Source organism: Tauraco erythrolophus, chromosome 2, assembly GCF_009769465.1.
Source record: "Tauraco erythrolophus isolate bTauEry1 chromosome 2, bTauEry1.pri, whole genome shotgun sequence".
NCBI lineage: Eukaryota > Metazoa > Chordata > Aves > Musophagiformes > Musophagidae > Tauraco > Tauraco erythrolophus.
In genome coordinates this window covers 84,201,132-84,225,546 of record NC_141466.1, presented here as the reverse complement: position 1 = coordinate 84,225,546, position 24,415 = coordinate 84,201,132, and the positions used below count along the sequence as shown (strand labels likewise).

The window sequence follows — 24,415 nt, the reverse complement described above, 5'->3', positions numbered from 1 at the left end:
AAAAGGAGAATGTATGTTGTTGAAAATATACCTCTATGGTCTATAAGGTGCTTCTCAGTACACAAACATACTTTCAAAAGGAGAAGGTGTGTCAACTGTTTATCTGCTTTTAAATCTGCGTTTTAACCTCTCGTTCTTTCCTACAATAAATATGTAAAGCTGAAATAATTTTTTTGCTTTGCAATGCTTATTGCACACTCCTTTACAATACTTATCATCATCAAAGCAAATGTCATCAAAAATGTCACTACCAAACTACACTTGGAAAAAGTTAACATGTCTGAGCAAAGTCAATGGGTATAAAATAAGCCTTCAAAAATATAATAAGAATTTGCCAACTTAGGTGTTAAAAAAAGCTGAAATTTCAGACTGTAGCTCATACACTGCAGTTAATTCACTATTGTCTATTCACAGTTTCAGTATTTTTTATCTAGTTCACACTCCTTCACATCTTTTAGTTACATAGTGACAAAAAAAAAAAACAACTTGGAAAGTGAGATAGTTAAATTTCAAACACACACAATACATTGCAAGAGTAGCATAAAGGAAGCAATATGATCTTAGCTTATACCCATTCCCCACACTGAATAAACTGAACTATTGATTTTTTCATTGTGATTTCTGGTCAAGAAACATTGCAAAGAACCTTATTAAAATGTAACTTGAATCTCTAATCCTTTGTAGAGCCGAACATTCTCCAGACATTACCCTCTGGTTTTCCCTTCCACAGGAGAGAGCAAACAGATAGAGATTGGCGGTCTTCTGTGAATCCGTTCTTCAATTGATGCATTTCTTTGAAATTCAGCTCTTTGGAGGGAGAATTTATTTTGAAAAAATATTCAAATGAATGTTGTATGCAACAAGAGGATAACTTTTTGGACCACAATAAACGTGTCTGTGAGTGTGTGCATGTGAGTGTTATATTTAATCTGCATGAAATTAACTCACTAATTATCTAGATATGTATTGGGAATGAGCAGACGAAAATAAACAAAAGACACATATTTTGTAAAAGTTATTCCACTCTGCCTCCTTTAAATATAAACAACTGGTTACTATGTTACCAGCTCTACCCCAGTGCAAGATCTAACTCGGTTTTGAACTAACAACAACCACAGCTTTCAATGAGCACTACTTTATGCAAAATGTTTATCATTTCTTAACCTGTTGATCATAGTGTTAGGCATTATTTCCATTGTATTTCAAAGTAAAAAATTACTTTTTGGATTTCAAATTTTCCAGAGCTTTTATTCACACACTTTTCTTACATATTTTCAGTATAAAACTACAAAAAAAAAAAAAAAAAATCAAGCTACAAAACACGTAAGATACTTAAAGTAGAACTTGCATCATCCTGATTTAGCTCACAGTAAATTTTTTTCATTGGATTTGGCAAACAGTCCATTCTTCGGAAGCTTGATCATTCAACTCCAGTCTCAACAGCCATCTTCTAATGAAAAGACTAAATTTTGCATCCAAAACTTGACAATGACTTATGAAGTTTGTCTTTGAATTAGACTTGTCAAATTTGAGGACTCCAGAACTCTTAATACATAAGAATGTCCAAATAATCTTAAAACCATTTAATTTATGTAGCTAGCTGCATTAACATCAGCTTTCTGTCACTGATTTTCCTTATTTTTATCAAAGCCTTGTTGGTAAGCTCCACAGTTTCATCCCACTTGTTTTTCTCGGGGCTTGTGTATGTCACCAAGTTCTCAGTGTACTGCAAGACTGACTTCAAAAACCTATGAGAAATAAAATCAAAGAAGAAAAACTCATTAAGGGATTTAAAAAGAAAACATAAATAAAAAAAAAATCATCTCAATGCCCGATTTAAAGCTGCTACTGTCTCTAAATTTCCAAATCTCCCTCAGGATGATCAATACATTAAGGTTTCTTCTACTTCTGGAAGAGAATCACTCTCTCATTCTTACAATAAGAAGCAGTGATTTTCAGAACTGCAATTAAAGACTGCCATAGAAAGACTGCAGTGATAAAATGTGTGATAGAATTTTCCTCAAACAGCTTCCTTTCCTTTCCTAGTCAAACATTTCACAATGCCTATGATATCCAACCAGCTGTTAACTGACACACAAGGAGTAAAATTACCAATGTACTAAATACAGCTTCTATGTATTAGTATTTTTTCAGTGTGTGATTGTTCTCTATCTATACTAAGGAAGAATCTAACAAAAATTAAAAATGTCAGTAACCGGACCATGTATTTTCAACTAGGTTATTTTAGTTCTTGAGTGAATGTTGTCCGAGATATAATGATGACTTGTACTAAAAGTCATGCTTTTCCTTTTTATTTTTCCCTCTACAGGATTTATACTACAGATCAAATAGGAATGTGTACAACTTCCTATTTTCATAAAGTAAATCTTATATACTCACTTTAGATACTGCTGATAATCAAAAGGATTCTTCTTACAAACCAAATGAACATTGACTAGTTCCAGAGTAATCAACACTAAGATGAGTCGCAACACCGGAGACAAAAATTTAATGCTAGAAATAGGCAAAAATATTTTAAATAAACAAACTAAATCCAAATTAAATACAACTCATAAATATATATAAAATTATCCAGACTTCTGGAGCTTAAGTAGCTGGATATCACATAGTGGAGAGAAGAAAAAAAAAAAAAGGCTATGAAAACTCCTTCAGCAAAGAGCAGAGCAAGTATCAAAACGATAAACAACGACTATAAATTATGAAACCTCAAAATGAGGAAAAAAATACAAACATATGTAGTTAAGATTCCAAAGGAAACTTGGAAACTAGCACCTGTCCTTTACTCCATAGATAATACAATGGAGTTCGACTGAAGTGCAAATACGTATTGTCAGTTGTCAGTTTAAGCTATGTTTCTTAAATAATATGGTTAACACTTTTAGGGACATAACCTGGCCACGAATATAATATTCACAGTTTTCCCAGTTTTTAAAGCAGATTCGTAAATCCCTGGGAAATGCTTCTGAATAGACAAAATTAATGGAACGCTAAGCAATCTCTTTTATATCTATAAAGATGCTGACCCAGGTATAATGATTAAAAGCAACAGAACTAAAGTAGGTAGAGTCCTGAAATCAGTTTAACCTATTGCATTCAGATAAAAATTGAATGGCATTTATATGTTCAAATAGGAAAAGCTAGCAAGTAAAAAATGCAATCTAACATTTAAATGATACTTTTATTTGAAAGCTTATAATTTACAGTGAAGTAATCCAGCAATGCTAAAAATACCCATTAAATTATTCTTCAATCTGAGATTTTCTTGTTATTTCAACATTACTACATAACAGAAACCTGGGTTGACACTTAACTCTGAAATGGTTGACAAGAACACATGAGCGCTGTTGACTTTAAACATCTAAGACAAACTACTGAAAGTGAGCAACGGCAGCACGCAGCCACTCTCTTATAAACCTAACCACAAAGTAAGGAAAAACCGTCAGCCAACCTGTTTAACATTCGCAGGTAGTTGTGTCTCTGGCGAGAACGTAGAGCCTTCTTCATCCACTGCTGGTACCTCAACTCGGTGCTGGCAACAACTTGTTCAGACACTTGATGGCACTGTGTGCCTATTTTACGGAGTACCACCAATGTTTCCAGAACTGGTCTCGGAGAATAAAGTGTGCAAATAGGCGTATCACAAAGTTCAATTAACAGCCTCCAAAACAGGAAGGAATTGTTAATGTCAATCTTTTATTAGGTGGATTTAACATACGATACATTTCATACTTGGTGTGGTTTGATTCATAATGTTTTAACTCAGAAAACCTGGAAACGGATTACTCTAGTGACTGGAAAAAAGTAAGAATCTGTGTAGTAGGGGTAGCGATTGTGTTCTCTACCACTTTACTGAATATAAATGCAAAACTGCTGGTGATGAATATGTTTCCCATTTCAGATCAAAGAAATACATCCACAATAAACAAAGCTGCCTGGCTGAAACGATACACTAAACACATCAAATCACAGCAGGGTTGTGGTTGAAGCCTCCCACCATAGTTCAATTCACAATGAATTAACATCCACCATAACAGAACTCACTCAAACAAATGGTATTAATTAGTACTCCCACTAGTGTGTGGTCTTTCTTCTGGGCAGAACAAGAAGCAGACTTAACATTTCATAAAATGCAGGTGGTGAGGCCGTTGTTTTAATCAACACCACACCAGATTATGCTTTGTTAAAGCACCCAAATATCTTTGGATCATATTCTAATCAGCTAACCTAATGTGTCACACATCACTTTAAACACTCTGTTCTTATATAAATGTTTCTTAATCTCCCTCGTGCTCAAATTATCTCAGCAAAACATTAATGACAAAATGATAAAGGCAGAAAACTCTAAAAATGGTTTAACACTTTAATAATTAGGCTTCTTCTTCATAAATGAGAAAAGTGCAGATTGATGGGTAGGAAACAGAAGGAGCACATGCTATACAAGTAAAGCAACAGATAAAACCCTCTTTGCGCTATCCCGCCCACGCCTGATGGGTTTGATAGGAGAGTTTTGTTCCAACATACTCATTCAGTCATGGGGCTCTTAAGACTGCTCTAAGAGTGCCAATTAAAAGTCAAATTGTTCTGATCAATATTCCAAGTCAGATATAATTTGAACTAACGTACCTCCAAGTCTGACAACAAGTATAACAAGGCATCTTCTGTTTTGGAATCTTGATACTAAAGCACGTAAGAACACAATTATGTAGTGGAGTATTACTATTTTAAATGCCACACACAGCTGCGACGCCAAGCACTTTAAAACTAATTTCTGATGCAGTTTTAGCGCACAAAACAGATCAAAACCAATTTAATATTTACAGCACTTTGTTTCCCCAGTCTGAAAGAAAAATTATTATTTTTTTCATGCCTAATTTCCAAGTAAAATCTCTACTGTAGTGATGTCCCAAATCCACAATGTCTAATCTTCATTTTGAAGATGATATTCAGCATTCTTAAGATTTTTACATTAAATCAACAGCAACATTAGAAAAGTGCACGTAACATTTCAAGTATTGTTCTAAAACCAGGGAAATGAGTAATTTAGGTTTGAGAGTTCTTGTGTTGGGCTGCATGTAGAAACTGACAGCGGGAACCATGAGGACATCAAACTCACCTCTCTGTTAGGACACTATTGATTGGATCATCTGAACTACAGCAATTCTGGGGCATATATTGCTGCAACTGAGATATAATTTCAGATATCATCAAATTTAAAGTACTAGCTTCAGCATTTCCTTCCAACCTTAAAAATAAAAGAAAAAAAAAAGATTTGAGATGATAAAACTGTGTAATAGTTATTTCTAAAGTGGCATAAATCAAGAAGCAGATGTTTTGGATAGCAGTGTATTCAATTCCCTCCACCTTATGAGCATGGTTTCCTTTCTCCAACTAAACCCAATCTTTCTTCAGTCTCAGCAGTCTTCTCAACCTATAAATCTTCCACTCATTCACCAAAATCCTGCAGCACATTGCGTATGTGCCAGATGCACTGAACTTTCACCTGTCAGCTCTAAACAAGTACAATTTCCTCCAGTGATATTATTAATGACTTCTTCATTTTCACATAACAAGAGAATGTTACATTCTTTTTCTAAGTAATATCTCATATAAAGTCTTCCACTGATTTGGTTACCAAGTTCTTCACAGAATAAGCAATTATTTTCTGTTTTACATCTGGTGACCCATCTTTTGGTTTTTATTGTGATGGACTCAAGCTCTAGTTTAACATCCTAGCAGCCCCTTCAGCGTCTCTTCAGAAACAGGAGTCACTAACACCTTTGTACAAGTTTCAGATGTCTTCTCATTCCCTTCAAGTTGCGCACTGTTCATAGTATCTGTGCTGATGTGTATAGCACAGACTAAGCTGAAAATAACAAAGGGATCTTCTCACAACCCCTCTGGTGTCTATCATCTTCCTAGTAAAGTATTTGAAGAGACCTTCCACCATCTTAAATCCCATTCTTCATAACTATTTTGAGAACAATCTAATAGCATACACATACCCTTTAATCGTTTGAATGTGCTCCTCAGGCACTGTTGGCAGCTCTGGCCATACGTGAATGCTCTGCATACATTCCAGCACCTTAAAAACGTATCATGAAAAATGTTATGTGAAGTGTAGCCTTTGACACACAAGACAACATATTTTGCTTTTCTTAGTGGCTATTTTTAGAAAAAACTGCAACAGGTAGTAAGTTACTTGTTTAGTAGTCATAACTGTGTAAGCCGACATCAATTGTAACGTTTGTTCATGTTAGGGCAAAAAGTCTTGATGCACACTTTCATGCTAAAGCATCATCTGAATAAACTGATTTACTATTCTTTCTTCCTTTTTTTTTTTTTTTATATCAAAAATTAACTAACATTACTTTTGTAACATATGGTTTGAATGCTGTCGAAAGTGAAAAGTACTAAGTATGTCTACTGCAATCTCGAATTCATGGAGGAACATCTTCAAGCCGTTCAGTAATTCACAAACTGATCGGCAGAGAACTACCACGACACTTGAAAGCAGATTTTGCTACAGTGACAGAATCTTGCATCAGCTGGCTTTCATACAATAAAAATCTTGGGTTACAGCCTAACCCAAGATTCCTAGATACTTGACCAAACAGAGTGTTCCTGACATAAGAAAGCAGAAGGAAATTAAGAAAACTAGAGAACAGTAAACATTCAGGTAAGAATAAAGCTATTCAGTGATCTAGAGCACAAACACAGCATCAATTGCACCAACAGGAGTATCCTTAATTACATCTCATTTTAGCAACTGTAAATTCCTGGAAATTCTGAAAGGTAAAACTAAAAAGCTCATTAAAAAATTACGTAAAATTTTAACTTTTTAGGACGATCAAAGCATGAAGACAACACTTAGACCAAATTTAATGATTCACAATTTTAAGGAACAGAAATGCTTTCAGAGTTGGAAGCACCTACCTGTTTCTTGAGTCGGGAAATTGGATGAAATCGAGAACAGTAGCAACTTGCACAGTTAATCAGTGGTTTTATGACCATGTGTTCCTGATTTACAAAATCATAGATAATCAACAACAGTTTCTTTAACCTGTCCTTATCGTATGCAGACCTAGACTTATACTTGGTTTTATGCAAGCCACCTATAGTACTGAAGTCAATAAAGACTTCCAAATGTCTGAGGGCTGAAAGCAGTAATCAGCACAGTGAGTGTTTGAAGTTTAATTCTTTGATACATTTTAATTGTGAAACCTGACAGCAGCTGACAGAAAAGCAACCAAGTACGCTCTTGATACAGCAGCATGCAAAGTACCTCGAGAAACTAAAAAGAGCTGCAACTAATAAATGGAAGATTTATCTCACAGGTTGCTGTATGATATTGAAAGAAATAATCCCAAATATTAACAGGAAACTGGGGGGAACAAATATAATAACTGCTGATGTTAAGAAACATGTATTGCTAGACAAAAAGTGTTCAAAAATGTACAGTATAGAGTGTATTTGTGATACAAATCACACCTCTGTTAGTGAGCCACCATTATTTACAGTGTCTCAGAGAAAGAAAATCTTGAATAGTACCTGAGTGGCTGAGCTACAGCTGTTCTACACACCTTTCAGATAATTCAGCAGATAAACACGCTAGGTATTGACACAATTTGACAAATAAAAATTAAGTGGAATCACCATAATTTATGGATCGGCCATGTGAATATGGAGTGGTTAAGCAAATCAATTAAGGTACAGTAAGAAAGGGTAATCTTTTGGAAAACTTTCTGTACTTACTTCACTGCAAAACTAGAAAAAACATACTTTCAAAATTTTTTACTTGGAGGAGTACTTAGTTTCCACCAAAAGCTGCTGTCAAGAATGATTCAGTCACAAGACTCTCTAAGACCAGATTTGGCACGCAAAATAACAGAAAAAAAAATCTTCTGCAAGCGTGCTATTGATCCCTACCTTAAAAGCAAACACGTTCTCATCTGAGAACCTGCAGAGAAGAGTAATTGCAAATGCAACTATCTGATTAGCTGCTTCTCTGGGAAATGCTTCTAGATTGATCTCTCCATGGCTTAAACGATCTCTTATACGTGGACCCTCCTGGTGGTTCAAGAAATCCCAGAGAAATTCCTGTGGAAACATACACCAAGTGTATAGAATTTATTCTATGTGTATTCACACAGAATAGAATATATTCAGTGTATACAATACCTCTGAGAGATAAGTACGTGATCATGTCTATAGGAAAGGGGCATTGAGATGGTCAGAAAACACAATGCAAACTACGCTCATAGCAAAATACCCTGCAACTCATCCATCTCGGTACCTTCTGAGGAAATTCAAAATTAACATACGTGCTATTTCGTGACAGGTAACAACAGATTTCCTTCAGTTTTGTGTCCCAAGTACTCCACAGCCCCACTGCCTCTGACAAGAGGACAATAAACTCAGGTCTCCTGTGCAGTCTCAAAAGGCTTCTAAATTCAACATTCCAGTTTTCATCTTCACTATCTGTTTGGGTGGCAAGGTACAGGATGTGCTCTGGTAGGTTTGCAGCTATGTTTTTGTGTCATCTGCGCAGGTAGTGTGAGACGTATTACAAAAGCAATCAGAAATAAGCTGTAATTCTCCCTGCATGAGGCATCAGTTTTACTTTTGCTCCATTCAGCTGATCTTCAGAAGCCTAAAGAGAAATATCTCTGAGATGTCTATATTTTAAAAGAAAGATGGTCTTCAACCCAATATAGCTTGTCAGGTACTACTTTGCATCCTTCACAATGAAAACAGGTAACAAGCTTCTGGTTCTAAGCTGATGGAAGTAAGCTATGTGAAATAAATCAGTATTAGGCATGATCATAAATACATTAACTAAATTTAAAAACAAACTAAAAATAACAAGAAAAAAAAAAAAACAAAAACATCAAAAAAAACACTTTCAAAACACTTGCCATGGCAGGTTCCTCAAGAACTGCAGGAAGCTGGTTGATTTCTCCATTATCCAAATGCTTTGCTAGCATCTAGAAAAATGTAATTTGAAGAGAAACTTATTGAAAGCCCAACAATCAAAGAAAAAACACCAACTAAAGTAATTAGTTTCCCTATTTTTAAGCAATTACTTCCACCACTCAAGAATCAAGACGCCTAATTATTCCTGACAGACAATTTGAGATAATTCAAAGGAGTTATAAAATTGAGAATTTCTGCTTGCAGTGTCTATTTGCATTTATTTTGAATAACTGAATATAGGAAAAATGACAGAACGTTTGTTTCTGTGAGATGAAGACTTTCAAGAGAAAAACATTTGGAAGAAATTCAAGTTTGTCAATTAAAATTTGTATTGATTTTGATATTTTCTGGGGGATTCCAAATTTAAAATGTTTACTGTCCATCATCTTCTATTTGCAAAAAATTTAGAAATAATGTCTTATCCAACACAATAAAGTTCTTTCTGGTCTCTAGTAATGGGAAATACGCACGTGGTTAAATTCTGACATTGAGATATATTTAAAAAACAAAATAATCACAAGTACCTCATCAAAAGTGGTGTAGAGAGCAGAAGGCTAGAACAAAAAAACAACTCACATTATTTGATTTTCAAACAAAACCAGTTAATTAGACATGTATACCAAACTTATATTTATTCATTTTCATGATGTACTAGAGGTGCATGAATAGCAAAAAAAATCCCTTGCAAATGAAAAAAGAGACTGTTGGATTTTGTGCCAAGTTTTTAAAAACAAATCTAACATGATCTACTTTCCACCCTGAACTACTGTCTCTGAACACTAACCTCCAAGTACTTTTTCAGACCTCTTTCACTGGTAGACATCTTTACAAAGAAGTAAGAGGCATTCATGAAACGCTACTGGAAATTTTTAAATAATGTTCCACAATCGACTGAAAAATTTTTTGGGAAAATCTTTAAATGTTTAGACTCTATGTTTCTCGCATAATTATTTTGCAAATATTGTTAGCGCTAAATCAGAATTGACTTTAGACAGAAATTTTACCTCAGCTGTTAGCAAACGACTTGGACATTTATTAGTTGTAGTGAAGAGCAATCGAAGTCCAACTTCCAGCTGAGGAAGTAAGAGAATCACACAGTCAGCATACCTGAAAAAAATAACAGAGATACCCAAAGAGGTTTTCCCCCCTTATAAATATAATCCAAATGGAAATTAGAGTCATCTCAGAGTTACACTCTCGGGCCAAACAGCCCTGCCCCAAATTCCTTTGCAACGCATTTTGTAAACAAACACTAAATGACTACCTGTGCCCAACAGAAGCTGACCACCGAATTCAAACCAGCTCAGAGATAAGAATAACTTACAAAAAGGTAGAGCATGGGAGAGAAAAACAAACCAATGCTTTTTTTTTTCTTTTTTTCTTTTTTTTAACTCAATGTGTTAATATCTGAAGATCTGTTTCCACTTGCTTTGTAAAGCTCTCCTTTTTGGCTACATCTGCAACAGTTCTTTTTAGGTTTCAAAATATAGTTTACAATCCTAGTTGGCACAAAACAAAGCGGTAAGTTCACAAACTTCCTTAGAGACCACCATAACAACGCATAACTACACGTTGTTGAGCAAAAGATTTAGCAAAAAGCTTTGGAATCTACAAATGCTGCTATTATTCTATAAGTATAGAATATATTATTTCTATATTCTATTAAATAATAATAATAAAAATCTACTGTTACCTGCTTTTCTTGAAAGCTGTTAAAGCAGCCATCCAAAATGGTAACATTGTTTTTAATACAAAACTGGACAGTTTTACTAGCTCTTCAGCTATCGAAAGTGTTTCATGAGTAAGATCTGCAAGTTAGCAAAACAACATTGATAAACTACATACAATCTACATTTTACTAATTCATTCTTAATATTTCACTGAAAATATGATTATTTCCACATTTTAAAGGGAGACTTAAAAGTTGTCCAATTTATTTTAACTATGTAAGTACAATGGTAGTCATATTTAAGATCAGAAATTAAGTTTGTAAGACTGCATTTTTAGTGATAATATAAAATTACAGAGTAAAAACAAAGTAAAAAGTTGTGGTTACTGAGACTAAAAGATTACACAGCAACTGGACCTAGCTTCTGTTGAGTTGTTCTCCACCTATTTCAAATACTTTAAAAAAAGTGTAATATATATTAATCATTTTAATTCAGTAAGAATTAGGACAGTAGTACGAATATTTGAACATGAGCACATTGTTCCCACTTTATCAATTTTCTGTGATGACATTTAGCATAATAAATTAACATTTCATACTTCAATGATACCATATAAGGAAATTTACACTTAGGAATTTACACTTATGAATTCACATTATAAGTATCTCATCCAAGAGAGAGCTTAAAATGGCAAATGAAACTTGACTGCAGTAGGTGTTTTTTTTAAGCAAATCAACAGCTATAGGATTTATACTACATGATGACTGGAACGTTATCAGCTTGATTTGGATCCCAAAAGGCCTGCTTCAGTTCAATTAACCGATGTTCCACGAACAGATGTTCCACTGGCAAATTGTTTATGTAGCACAATCTGACCATGACTACCATTGACACCAGAATTCCCCATACACTTTGCTGTTGCTTTAAAAATAGTAGGCCTGAACCAAATAAGGTCTGTAGCCAGGGAGATGAGATTTTAATCTGACACTTCAAGTCCTTCCCTGAGAAAAGCATCCACGTACTGAAGATGTGTCACCATCCTTTACTCTGTTTCAGCAGTACCTTTCCTGCAAGATGCAGGGCACTGCTGCTGGGACCCTTGCAGCTGGAACCCACTGATTCTGGAAGGAATCATATTTTGTAAAGGCAAACTAGATGACTGTTACATGAAATGAACTCCACCATCAAAAAACTGGAACATATCATTGAAGTCTTTTAGAAGCAGTAACGTTACATACTGCAATGTGTTACAATTATTGTAGAATGCAGTATTTTTTGACTCAATAGCCAGTGGAACTGCCTACGTATTAAAAAGTTGTCTTACAAGCATGATAGATTCATCTAATGACAGTGTATACAGGTATCCTAGCTAAGATTCAATCTTAAAACTGTCAAAAATGCATTATTTTCAACTGCAATTTTGGACAATGAAACAGTAACACATACAACACAATAAAAACTTGCTAATGGCTGAATACTTGCCTGGAAATACATCAAGCTCCTCTAAGCTAACGAAGATCACATAAGGTCGATGTACTAAAACACATTTAGTTTGCTGAAGATACATCTGTAACAACTGACCCAATCCTGCAGTTAAAAAAAGCAGCATAGCACAATATCTAGGGAGAAGACCATAATATATTAGAAAAGCTTACACAACTAAATCTTTTGCAAAGAATCAACATTTGTGTGTTGGGGACAAAGTTTGGTTTTTTGCTTTTTCAAAGGACATCCAAAACCTATACTCCCTATCTCTTTTGAGAAGGGGCACTTGATAATTAATTGCATTCACAAGCATGAAAAAACAATGTAGAATTAGGAAAAAGCATCCCTGTATTCTATATTAGCTGCTGTTGCTCCTCCTCCTACCCCATTCCCCTGTGTTTTGTTCTGAGTTATTCCTGACTGCCCTGACAGACAAGGAACTGGGCTTAAAAAAAAAAGACCTTAAGCTCTCTTGCTTTTCCTGCTAGTAAAAAAAAACCCTGGTCCTAAAACTAACCAGCTTTATAATGGCTGAAGTATTCTATGGAAACTTCTTTCTAAAAGAAGTGGCAGTAGCAGGTGAAAACTGTCAGGATACTGCCAGAGGCCTTTGGAGATTTTCAGTTTTTTTAAAAAATATTTTCAGTAAGAGCAGTAAGTTTTACTAACAGCTTTTCAAGCACTCTCAGGTCTGACTGGTAAGAAAACAAGATGCTTATTGGTAACTTACTTTGAAGGAATTTCTTGTGGGGATGCAAACCCATGCCATAAAACATTACGAAGATTCAGACCATATGGAGATCCAACGAATACCCTCAGTACATTCATCTAATTAATAAACAAAGTGATTACTGCATGAAGAAATCTATTATTTATTACTTTGTATCTTTCCCTGACAGAAAATTGCAGGAGTTATTGAGAGACTACAATGTCTACTGTCAAGACGACTGGCCACAGCTTGTCACTATAACAGCAACTCACTACTTGCGATTCCCAGTATTCTCTGAAAGGAAATCTTTCAGCTTACTTGTACATGATATAGAACAAAATATGGGAAGAACAAAATTAGTTATTAAACATTCCAACCAGTTATGACAGGCAAATAAATGAGATCAAATTTAGCTTTTACTTCTCATAGTATAAATCAACAATGATTCCATACAAATTCACATAAAATGCACGATTTGCATTCAAAGCTGTATTCCCAGATCACTGTCAAACAAAAACAGAAACATTGTTTTTATTTTTTAACTGTAAGAATGAACTATTCCACATGCCATCAAAATTCAAGAAATAATCCTTATAACAGTACTAGTCTGGCTAACAATACAATATAAAATACAAAATACAGTTCACATCCAATGTTTTATCTTAACAAATAATTTACATTTGTAAAACTGTATTAGAAAGACCATCTACTACATTTACACAAGAGTGTAAATGTCATCAGAATAATGTTTTTATTATTTTTTTGCACATGGAGATGAACAAATTAGTTTCCTCTATTTTGAAAAATTCTAGTGTGGTAAATGCTGTAAAGCATCTTACTGCAGTGGTGAAGGGGAACACAGCTTATCAGAAACAGCCAGTGTAGTGCAGGACGTGTGTTTTCAAGTAATGCAACTCAGAAAGAGGCAGACAACTCTGCGGCTTGCTCACCTCCTTGACAGAGATGTGAAATTTCATGTATGTAGGTTTTTCATTAAGAAAAGCAAATAAGAACTTATGAGCTTGCCTTAAAAATATTTCCATTTACAATATTCATTATTTTGCCATATATACTCCAGACAATAACATGTATGAAATTAAAATTTTCCCAGTATATTACAGAATTTGCATACTCTTCTTCAGTGCAAGCAAAGGCTATGCTTGGAAACCTGTCATTTGGCAAGAAGAAAACCAGCTCAGTATTTATCACTTGTTTCAAAACTATGCACTTACTACAGCTTGTCCAAAGACAACTGCCAGCTCCTCAGAAGCAAGCAAGTCTCTTAGAAGGAAAGGGCAATCTTTACCAGTCATTAAATATACCTGTTAAAATAAAGCAAAACAAATGACATCAGTAATTCAGTATACTTCTTTGTATTTCAAACATATAACTTCGATATTTCACCAGTAACCATTTTTATTACTGTAAAAACACTAACCAAACAAAACCCACCAAATCCTTAGAAAGGCTTTAAACTCTGTAATTTCATGACAAATTAAAATTTATGGAATGCATCAGGAGAGAGCGCATAAGCTACTTAATGTTCCCATACTTAGGCTTTTCACAGTGTTTGTACACGTACTGCTATTCTCTTCCAAGAAAAAATAAAAGTAAAGCACAACAAGAACACATAATTATGGGAAAAAACTACCCAGGACACCATACTTCATTCTTACCCTAGAAAACCATAGGGTCTGTCATTGTTAAAGGACGGAGACTTGTGGTTTGTCTTCTGATTCTGGCTGTTCCTTAAATTAGATTTTATCCTAGTTGGGCAATCTTAGCATCTCTAGTCCCAACGACTATGAAGCCTTCCATTCCATGTATTCTCCCTGATGTTTCTTTCCAATCATTGGTAACTTCTCATTATTTCAAAATTTACCATCCTCCATACTTGGGTAAATCGGTTTGTCCAGTTGTGAATTAGCCCATTGTTCTTTCTCCAGCATTTCCTTCTCCAGAGCTCCTCACAGAGACTTAACAACCAGCTATTTTATCTTATCTGTGAGCAACACATCCCAGCAGCAAAGACTCTTAAACCAGCTGCTGCTCCCTTCTCCCTAACCTACGTGCCCATAAGTAGTGGTGGCATCTGTTTGTGTGGTCATGGAGTGAAGCAGATCAAAGAACTGCTCAGCTGAAAAACAAAAATGAGGGTAGGGAAAAAAGGTGGAAAGGTATCTCGACCAGTTGATCAATATAGCTTACTACTAGGCCTTCAAATATTTGCACTCACATAATGTACAGAATATCAGCAAACAAGGCAGATGGCTGTGAAGACTGCTTAAACAAACTTAAGCAGTGCTACCACCAAATGTTCAACCATAGCCTAATTCATGTTCCATCAAAGAGCATTCACAATACAAGTTTCTTATCATGTACACACTCTGCCTCATGCTGGTCATGGAACTCCTGCAGTGTTACGCTTTAACAAGAGTGCATACCCTTTCTAACTACTACAGGGTAAAAGAAAGAGTGAGTGTGTTAACAAGACAAATGTTCAGGACTACGAGATGGATCTCAGATCTATCCAGCCGATCAGTTAGGTCTAGAATTTAAATTGTAAGTTGACTTCTAGATTTTTTTGGCAGCACAAGACTTACGTCAAAGCATTTAAACAGATGTACACTCTGTGAACAGAGCTCTGAGGAAAGAAGCTATCTAGCAGCTCATTTCCAGCTGCATGCTCATGCCTCTCCTTACAGGAGGTACTACATCATCAGATCTTCCGTGGAAGATATGCTGTTCCCTGTTTCAGTTAAATAAATGTCATATTTAATATTTTAAAACTCACAAGGAGTAAAACCATGACAATAAATCAAAGTAACAAAGGCCTACTGTATGTACCCTGATTAAGCAAACTTTTCTCTTTTTTAATGAAATGGGTTTCATTAAAGCAACTCTACCAGCACAGATGAAGGAGCCTAAGAAGGTGTTTCCATTAGCACAATTGGATCCAGAAAAGAGCATCTCTCCTATTCAAATTCAAAATGCAGCTGGGCTATTTGTGTACTACTACAGTACAGAGTAATCTCACTTTTTCAGCATGCATTTAAATCCAAGAGCTCATTCCCATCTTACAAAACTAAATCTGCAATAGACTCCTCATGCTGGCACTTACATCACCCAAGGCTCGCTCCAAGCATGCTGTCAGTTTCATTAAGCCAAGAGCAACTTCTGTATTTTCTGTATATTGTAGAATGTCAAATACTTCAAGAAATAACTGTATGATGGGGGAGAGGAAGAATGTTGTGTGAAATATTCAGAAGGAAAATACAAATTGTCAAAAGCACATAGAAACCTAAATATTCCTCTGTGATAGTCACCATGCAAATGCAGAAAGAAAATCATGCCAAGGAAATAAAACTGTAGATGCCTGGAAAGAAACTGCCCTAGAGCACCTCTTGTACTTTTAGTTGGAATGCATCTAGTGCCTTTCATCTATAAACATTATCAAAAATAACTTTACACAGTAAAATTTGATATTAAGCACAGATTATTCTAAAAACAAAATCCTACTATCTTAGGTTAGAACAGGTCCAAAGAATCTCATGTTCTCTTTGTGATAACTTATATAAAATCTAATTACAAAGTCAGGAAAATTAGAAGCGACTACATGTCAGAGAAGGACAATTAGTTACAAATTCTAAGCGTTTTGATTCATTAACATCTCTTCTGTGTTCTTAGATTAAACTTCCACAAAGGGTTCATGTGCCAAAATACAAATTATCAACAGACATTTCCATACCTCTGTGTAGTTTGTCCAGTGGAACCATAATGCATACTGAATTACAAATTGCTCCTTGGTCAGAGATTTGAAGTGCAAATTAACAGATTCACATACAGGTCCTAATGATCGTATGCTTTTGATATAATCCACACTTTGATCTTAAATTGAAAACCAGAAGATAATTAGAGTACCAAACTTCCCGAAGGTCCGATACTTTAAAACTCACAAGGAGTAAAACCTGCTACAGCTTGTATACCTGTTTAGCACAGAGAATTTTATCCCAACTATTTTAGCATGACTAATACACTACAATTCACTGTCCAAAAGACCATACAGATAAGATACAGAAAAGTAAAAGTGCAGTGTGAAACCAGGTAAGACTGAGTACCTACTCCAAATATAAAAAAAAAAAACAACTTAGTGCAAAATATGGAAGTAAAGAGGATTATTATGTTCTGGTTTTGTTGAAATGGGAAGAACTACTAAAGTACATAAATTTCACATAATCAAGGTGGAAGCTAGTGCAGGCTCAGAGGCCTCAGTCAAGTTGCACCACTTACACCCTTTAAAGAACGTAGATGGATGTGGAACCTTACAGAACGGTATCACTGCTCCTCTTTGGTGAGACACTTTTATAGGAAAATAAATTTTTCTGATTTACTGAAAGATATTGCTTGAGGCAGAAACATGTATCATTTTTACATCTCTGAAAACTATTAACAGAGCTTGCACAATGCAATTTGGCAAATTAAAATTCAATGAGTTCATCAGGGCGTAAATACTTTGTTTTGGTTAAAAAACAATTATGAACCTTTCTATATACAGAAGGGAAACCGAACAGTACTTCTGTAAGAGCTAAAGTTGGGGAAACAAAACAGAAGCAACAGTAGGAATACTTTAAGCTCCTTGTAGATACAAACTGTTATGTACTCTAACCTGCAGCAAAGCTAATGCTGTACTGTAACAGAATGTTACGGCTAAGCTAGGATTGCTACGAATTGTAGTTAGATTCTGCATCAGTCTTAAATGTATCACTACTAGAGCAGGTAAACACTAACCTGATTCAACGTAACACACATGCTCTGTAACAGCTTGCCAACATACTTCACCATTTTCAGATAAAATATTACTAATATCATAGGTGTCTTTTTTCTCAAATCCAAGTTTGCAAATCATGTAATGCACAGGTGGAGAAAGACAAGTAGTGACTGAGTCTGACAATGCCATCTAGAACACACGAAAAAGAGTCTTTGCATTGAGAAAGTACATGAGAACAAAAAAAAAAATATTATGAAGGCATACCCATAAGCACAAATATACAGCTAAGCAATACAGCATCTGTGAACAAGTTGTTAAGTTTTGCAACGCAACTTTCACCTGCGCATATGCTGAAAGGAATTCTGAGCTGAACCACCTTGGGGAAAACTGAGAGGAAGGAGGAAGGGAAGAATTGCTCTATTTGCATAATGCCAGGATGGTATATTTCTGCATGGTTTTAGCTACTAAACGGGAATGAAGAAAGATTGAAGCAAAAATATGTCAGTTTTTATATACATTCTGCCTGCTCCCTGAGCTTGATGGGAAACTGATCTACTTCAAGAGCTTTGGTCCTTACAACCAGCAAAACCATTGATGTGGGCAGGGGGAACATGTATTCTGCATGAACTGATAGTAACAGTACAACAATCGAAGCCTAAATGTTATTTGTCTATTAGTCTAAACAGAAAGACAGGTCAATTCAGCAGCACACATTTAAATTAAAGAATTTGCAAAGATAAAACTGCTCACGTCAACAAGGAGGAATATGCTTCTGGTTTAGTGAAAAAAGTCATGCCTCCTCATTTATCAAACAGAAACGATAGACAAGAAATTGCTTCAAAATGAAGGATCACAACAAATATAAGATTCCATTAAGTTAAAAAAAATTCTCTTTAATTAGCAGAGTTGACCCTTGCAGTACATAATTTCTGAATTCATGGCTTCAATGAGAGACTACGTACTTGTTTTGGTAACAGCACAGCGCAAGTATGACAGTTTCTGTAATGAACTGGTATTAGGTGCCATCACGAGTATCCCATCTGCATTAAAAAAAAAAAAAAAAACACCACACTATCTAAAACGTTAATAAAACACGTAATTCAGTCCTTCCCCTTATTTTGAGGCACCCCACGTTTCACTGCGAGGGACCGGAGGCCAGGGCAAAACTTCAACTACCACAGCCACCCTCTATTGCCTAAAATAGACCAGGCACGGAGCAGGTAGCTGACTTTCGGGGAAAGTACGTGAAATTCCAAGGAAATTCCCAGGTTTCCACCGGTGCCGGGGCCGAAGCGCAGAGGCGGGGCCGAAGCGCAGAGGCAGGGCTGCCGCCGCCCCGCCGCCCTCCGGCTGCAGCACCATCGCTCTCCCGGGACCAGCCGCGGCCGTAGGGAGCCCCGCAGCCCCGCGAGGGAGAGGCGCGCAGCCACCCCCGGCCCGAAGCCCGCGACCGCCGCCACCCGCTAGCGGCAGCAGCAGCCCCGCCCCGCCATGGCGGCGAACCGCCGTTACCTCCGCCGCTGCTGGGCCCGCCCGCTCCTACGTCACGACGCTGTAGCGGCGCGCGGCGTCACGCCCGGCTCGCGCGGGAAGAGCCCCGCCCTCGCAGGGGGCTGCTGCACGCTGCGGAGCGCGAAGGCAGTGCCTGCCCGCGGCTCGTGGCCGGGAGCAGGAGGAGAGGGAGGCTGTGACCGCCTGCCCCCGCTCTGGGAGAGCGGCGCTGCATGCCGCAAGCCATGGAGAAGCGCTCCAAGATGCCGAAGTTCGTCACCCCGGAGGGAGGAAAGCGGCGCCAGGGCCTGTTGCATAAAGACAGCGTGAGCGGCCGCCGGGGCGGGGGTGGGGCGGCAGCCCCGAGGGGTTTAGCGCTGGAGGCTGGTGCCGGCGGTGCCCCCCGGCCGGGAGCGCCGGATGCCTAGGAAGGGAGCGAGTGTCCGGGCCGGGGTAACGGCCGCAGCCGCCGCGCGGCCGTACCGCGCGCTGGTGGGGCGCGGCGGCCTCGCGCTCCGCCGCGGCCCTCGGCAGAGCGGGACCGGAGCGCTTCCGCTGGCGAGGGAAGGAGGGAGGGATGCGGCTTGGATCCTTAGGAATAGCGGTAGGGACAGCGTGTGGAAGAACGTGGGGCTCGGTGTGTGATGAAAAGGTGAGTGTGATCTTGTGAAAAGTGGTGTCAGAAATGCCGTCCCCGTCAGTTTTACCCATCCGGCTTGCGATAGCTTGTCCCCGTTCTGCTTGGTCGGGTGTCATGTTCGCGTTCACCTTGTAGCTGGTGTGCCGCTTTTGGCGTTGGGGGGCAAAGTTGTTAGAGCCTCGTGAAGTTGATAAGAAGGCAACGGTAGTGCTGGCTTTCCAACTTAAGTGCTACTGTGAATTCTGTAAGTTAGGAGAAGGTGTGCCCCCTTTTGAAGAAATGAGCAAGAACTGTGTCTTTAACTCAAAAGCAACTATTCGCTGCAGCCAATTTGCACGAGGGCTGCCAACGTCACTGTTTTTTAACAGAATTGTCTAAGAAACCAGAGGAGATATGCAGGTAATGGCCGCAGTGTTGACAGGGCTAATGTGTAAGTGATTTCGTAGAGAAGAAACTGTATTGCTTCCTTTATTCTCAAACTTCTCTGACTGAAAAATTTACGAGCCCCTGAATAGTACATCTTCAAATAATTCTCACTAAACTTTTATATTATTCCTAAGTGTATGATTTTTTTCTATACTTCTTAGTGGAAGCCTTGCACTGTAGTGTTATCGCTTTGATGCTCTTTTCTGCACTTCTGAGAAGGAACTGATGATTTTCTCTCACCTAACTTCTAGCTGTAGTCAGGAAGTGGAGCAAGGGGTTGAAGAATCAGCAAAACTTGAAAGTGGTAGCTGGTGTGGAATACCACTGTCTGTAGCATTTGTTATGATCTCATTGGTTCTGTGTGCTTTTCTGTCTCTGTCTTGTTTTGTTAATGTTTTACAGTTCTGTTTTTAGCCAGCCATGGGGGACAGCAGGTGACATGTTTTGTGTGCATCATCAGACTTGCTGCTTGCATTCAGAGAGGGCCAAATTTTGTCATGTATGTTGAAGAGAATGATAGAAGAGAATGAAGCTAGATGGGGAGAAAACATCTTCAGAGTTGTGATGACAAATAAAAAGAAGTACTACTGTTTTTAAGTTCCAAGCAAAATTACAAAGCTTGCAAATTGGAGCTTTTTTCCTTTCTTTTTTTTTTGATTCATGAGCAAATTAAGTCATTAATACCTAAGGCATTTGTTTAGTAGCTTCACAAGGAATGAGGACAAGTAAATTTATGTAGTAAATGAACCGAGCATATATTGTGGGTTTTGGGTAGACTGAATAAAAAGCTTGAAGTTGTGGTTAACAGTCTTGGAAACATATGTTAATATCTGTGTGTTTTTACTTGGAAAATGGAGTGGATTCAGAGCGCTTAGTATGGTGTGTCTAATTGACCAAGTTTAAATGCAAGTTTCATTGGGATTTCAGTGGAAAAGTTGTTAAAATAGAGCAGAAGTTAACTACTGTACTGTTCTCTTTTCTTTTCCTCCCCTCAGTAAAAGCGATCGTGTAGAAACAGCCAGAAGATATCTATTTTCTAGCTTTTCTGCTTTTTTTGATTAATATTCCTAGACTAATTGTGTTTTTTTTCTCTACACTGTACACTATAAAGTATTATTTAGAGACTGTTAAATGCTGAAATACTGACATGTGATGTGGACTTTTTTTTAATTGTTTCTTCACAGACGAAAGGAAAAAGGACACAATCAAATTATGAAGCTTTAGGTATGGCTCCAATGGGAGAAGAGCATTTTGGTGATTCAGTGAAAGCTAAGCTATTGGCATTCAAAGCTAATAGGGCAAAGATAAGATATGCTAATACATACAGACTGCAGTCACATAATAGATTTCGGGATTATTTAGTAAGAGACAAAGCTCAAGCAATACTAACGGTATAGTATTTTTTAAATTAATTGTCTAGTTTTTATTGAAAAAGTAGTTTGTCTTACAAAAGTTATGTTAATGGAACAGTGTAAGTTGCAGAAACTTAAACCTATGCATAAATCTTTTCAGACTTCGAGTTTTGGCACACAAACGTAATGTGAATGTGCTCTGTTTTGCAAAGTGCGGAAGGCCCTTTGCAAGGTCACTGCTGAGTGTGCGCTCTTAAGATGGAGCTGAAGCTTCTTAAACTCTTAACCATTTCTAAATCAAATTGAGCTACAGCACCAAGTGCCCTAATGTGCAAAGTATCCAGTTACCCAAAGATCCTGACATTGAATTTATGGAGTTCTACTCCTTCAATTAGTTACTAATATCACATGGCCTGCATGTAAAATATACTTGGTGTCCTTGACAGTCTGACTGCCACACACAAAAATTAAGCAAAAATGAAGGAGAACAATCTGTTGAGATAATATGTAGCTGTTAATGATACCTTCAGTAGTTGTAACCAACTCCTGTAATTCTGCTGTCTGGAAGACATGCCTTTGATATTTGGAACAGGTATTTGTAGCACTGTTTTCCAGTGAACTGAGCCCAGATGATGGAGAAGAATACATTCCTGTTTGTTAAATGGAGATTGATTGGCTGGACATGTTTGTCACTTTCAAAAAAATAGATAAAATATTTTAGAGTAAAAATGGCGCAGCTGTTGGAGAGAGACCATCATCTATATTGGCTATTCTACTCATTAGTTCTTCTAATATTTTTTTAATGGAAATGACTGTAAAAGTTTTTTTGCAAAGAACTACCAGGATGAAAACTGAGATCTTTCAAATTTTTTTTTTATAGAATACACTTCAACAAGCCAAATATGATGGAGTTTCTAGTCCTTCCTTGTGCGCTTCGATCTCAGAAGAAATATTAAAGGCTGTGAAGGAATTGAACTTTGACCGTTATAAGTATGTGGTATCAGTGCTAATTGTGGAAAAGGCGGGTCAGGCAATAACTGTGAGCAAACATATTCTTCATAATATCTTTCACAAATGGAAAATTATTTTTAGAAGTATATGCTATTTCCTAGGCCTTCATCCTCATTCTGCAGCTTAACTAGCTGGAGGTGGTCTTGAAGCCTTTGGGTTCTTAATGGGGAGTAGTATGCCAGGTGACAATTTAAGGTACTGCTGTGATTCTACCTAACCCTGCGAAGGTTGTCTTCTTTTTGAGTTCAGTAACAGTGGTAAGCAGCCCATGCTGCTTTTCCGTGTCAATGAGTTATTTCCGTTATGTGTGGTGGCAGTACAATTGCATGACTGCGGTGAATTTACCTTGATCTTGAGGTGGGTCATCACGTTCAGCACAAAAAGCTGTGTAGTTGTAGCGTGGGATGACATGGGAAGGAGCAGATGGCAAGGAAAGAGATAGAAACTGTTCCACCTGTAGTTGCTACCACACATACTTCCAGGACTACAAATTAACATTAGTGATCTGAACTGGGCCAACCTGAAAGAAAAGTATTCTACTAGACTTTCCTGTTTTGTATATAAATGTGCAAGTGTTGCAAGCTCCTGTTGGCATTCAGAACGTTTTTGTGTATCTTGCCGAGTGTTAGAGAGCACTGCTATTTAGGAGTGTTCATCACCAGTTCTTAAAACCTGATGAAACCGTACCTGGTGGGTTATGTGAAACAATGTTTGAAGGGTTGTCAGCATCAGCCATGGAGCCAGTCCGCGAGGGGCCTGCGTCGACCCACTGTTCTGGTGCTGTCTACAGAACGCCGCGTATGAAGCTGTACTAGGACCGTTCCAGTAATCCGTTTTAACCTACAGCTCCTCAGTCCAAGTTAACTTTTTTTTTTTTCCATGAGGAATATGTTTATTCCAGCAGTCAATTCACACATTTTAGCTTTGAAAACAGTTTTATCAAAAAAACTGGAAGCCCAGTCAGCGGTCACAAGTAGACTGGAGTAAGCTGGAGGTGGAGGAGTGGGGTATGTGACTTGTTAGTTGTGTATGTTCCCAAAACTAATGTCTAGTCGCCTTTCTTTTGAAGGGTTGCTGCTACTGTATAGTAAAGTGCTGACAAGTGGATGTGAGAGAGAATTGAGTTTTTGGTGTAGAGATTTCTGGATCTATCAGGGTGGAAGCTTTAGTGTGAAGCAAGAACGTATATTGACTTGTTCGTTTTCACTGTAATTTTGCAGTTGTTACTACTCATAACTCTCGTAACGCAATTATGTCAGTATTTATGTAATGCTGTATGTTCTTTTAAAAAAAATATGAAAACTGTGCTGTTTATAGATTCACAAGTAGCTTTTTCTTTTCTTTCCTTTAGGTTGCCAGCAGATGGGTCTGGGATGTTCAGAGAGACACTTGGGTTTCAGCTAAATGTGAAACTGAAACATTTATTGCACTGGCTTTGGTAATGGCTTGTTACTATGAGTAGTACTCTGAAAGCCACACCTGGTTTTGTGCGTCACAGTACTTGGTATATTTGAAAACTTTCATAACATTATTATTTTAGTACTAATTTTTGTCCTAATGCTGTCGGCACATTGACATGTAGTTGAGATAATTTTGCTCATTTTTCTCTGTTTTTTTTTAAAAAAAAACAAACCCCAAAAAAGCTTTTGAAACGTGTATGGTTGAGTACATATGGGCTTCATCTGTCGTAACACTCTGCTGTGCGAGTTGAAGCAGCTGGTGTGAGGCCAAACTTTGCAAAATTTTGAATGTCGCTTGTCTGTTGCATCCCTAGAATTGTTGACGAATGTTTACAATAAATTGCAGGTATCTGTATTCTTAAGAAAAGGCAGTGTTCAGTTTTTTCCAGTTGTATCGGATAAAATGCCA

The 24,415-nt window shown here is 37.3% G+C and overlaps 2 protein-coding genes across 3 annotated transcripts; one reads left to right on the top strand and one right to left on the bottom strand.

Moving 5' to 3' along the window:
- Positions 1-1,219: 1,219 nt before the first annotated feature.
- Positions 1,220-18,796, bottom strand: ERMARD (ER membrane associated RNA degradation). 2 transcript variants are annotated; one of them, XM_086631545.1, is made up of 18 exons: positions 18,589-18,796; positions 17,647-17,815; positions 16,607-16,746; positions 15,980-16,081; positions 14,091-14,180; positions 12,880-12,977; positions 12,147-12,283; positions 10,688-10,802; positions 9,999-10,101; positions 9,519-9,548; positions 8,937-9,005; positions 7,948-8,118; positions 6,955-7,038; positions 6,024-6,103; positions 5,135-5,263; positions 3,470-3,679; positions 2,401-2,514; positions 1,220-1,748 (listed from the first exon to the last, which is right to left on the bottom strand). In XM_086631545.1, exons 2-18 carry the CDS (start codon positions 17,813-17,815, stop codon positions 1,589-1,591), a joined length of 2,001 nt encoding a protein of 666 aa, XP_086487671.1. In that variant the 5' UTR covers positions 18,589-18,796; the 3' UTR covers positions 1,220-1,588. The 2 variants fall into 2 exon arrangements, with proteins under 2 accessions (XP_086487671.1, XP_086487672.1); XM_086631546.1 differs by lacking the exon at positions 18,589-18,796 and having other exon boundaries at positions 17,647-18,242.
- Positions 18,797-19,362: 566 nt separating this feature from the next.
- On the top strand, positions 19,363-24,019 carry DYNLT2 (dynein light chain Tctex-type 2). Its single transcript, XM_086627146.1, has 4 exons — positions 19,363-19,443; positions 21,368-21,574; positions 22,416-22,574; positions 23,898-24,019. Exons 1-4 carry the CDS (start codon positions 19,363-19,365, stop codon positions 24,006-24,008), a joined length of 558 nt encoding a protein of 185 aa, XP_086483272.1. The 3' UTR covers positions 24,009-24,019.
- Positions 24,020-24,415: the final 396 nt, after the last annotated feature.

Bases quoted from the DNA above. Each gene is read 5' to 3' on its own strand.
- ERMARD (XM_086631545.1), bottom strand. From the start codon at position 17,815: ATGGCATTGTCAGACTCAGTCACTACTTGTCTTTCTCCACCTGTGCAT. The intron at 16,747-17,646 runs GTTAGTGTTTAC...TTTCAATTTAAG, and splicing joins TGTGTGTTACGTTGAATCAG to ATCAAAGTGTGGATTATATC. The intron at 10,102-10,687 runs GTAACAGTAGAT...TATTTTTTTCAG, and splicing joins ACAGCTTTCAAGAAAAGCAG to GTATGCTGACTGTGTGATTC.
- DYNLT2 (XM_086627146.1), top strand. From the start codon at position 19,363: ATGGAGAAGCGCTCCAAGATGCCGAAGTTCGTCACCCCGGAGGGAGGA. The intron at 19,444-21,367 runs GTGAGCGGCCGC...GTTTCTTCACAG, and splicing joins GCCTGTTGCATAAAGACAGC to ACGAAAGGAAAAAGGACACA. The intron at 22,575-23,897 runs GTGAGCAAACAT...TCTTTCCTTTAG, and splicing joins AGGCGGGTCAGGCAATAACT to GTTGCCAGCAGATGGGTCTG.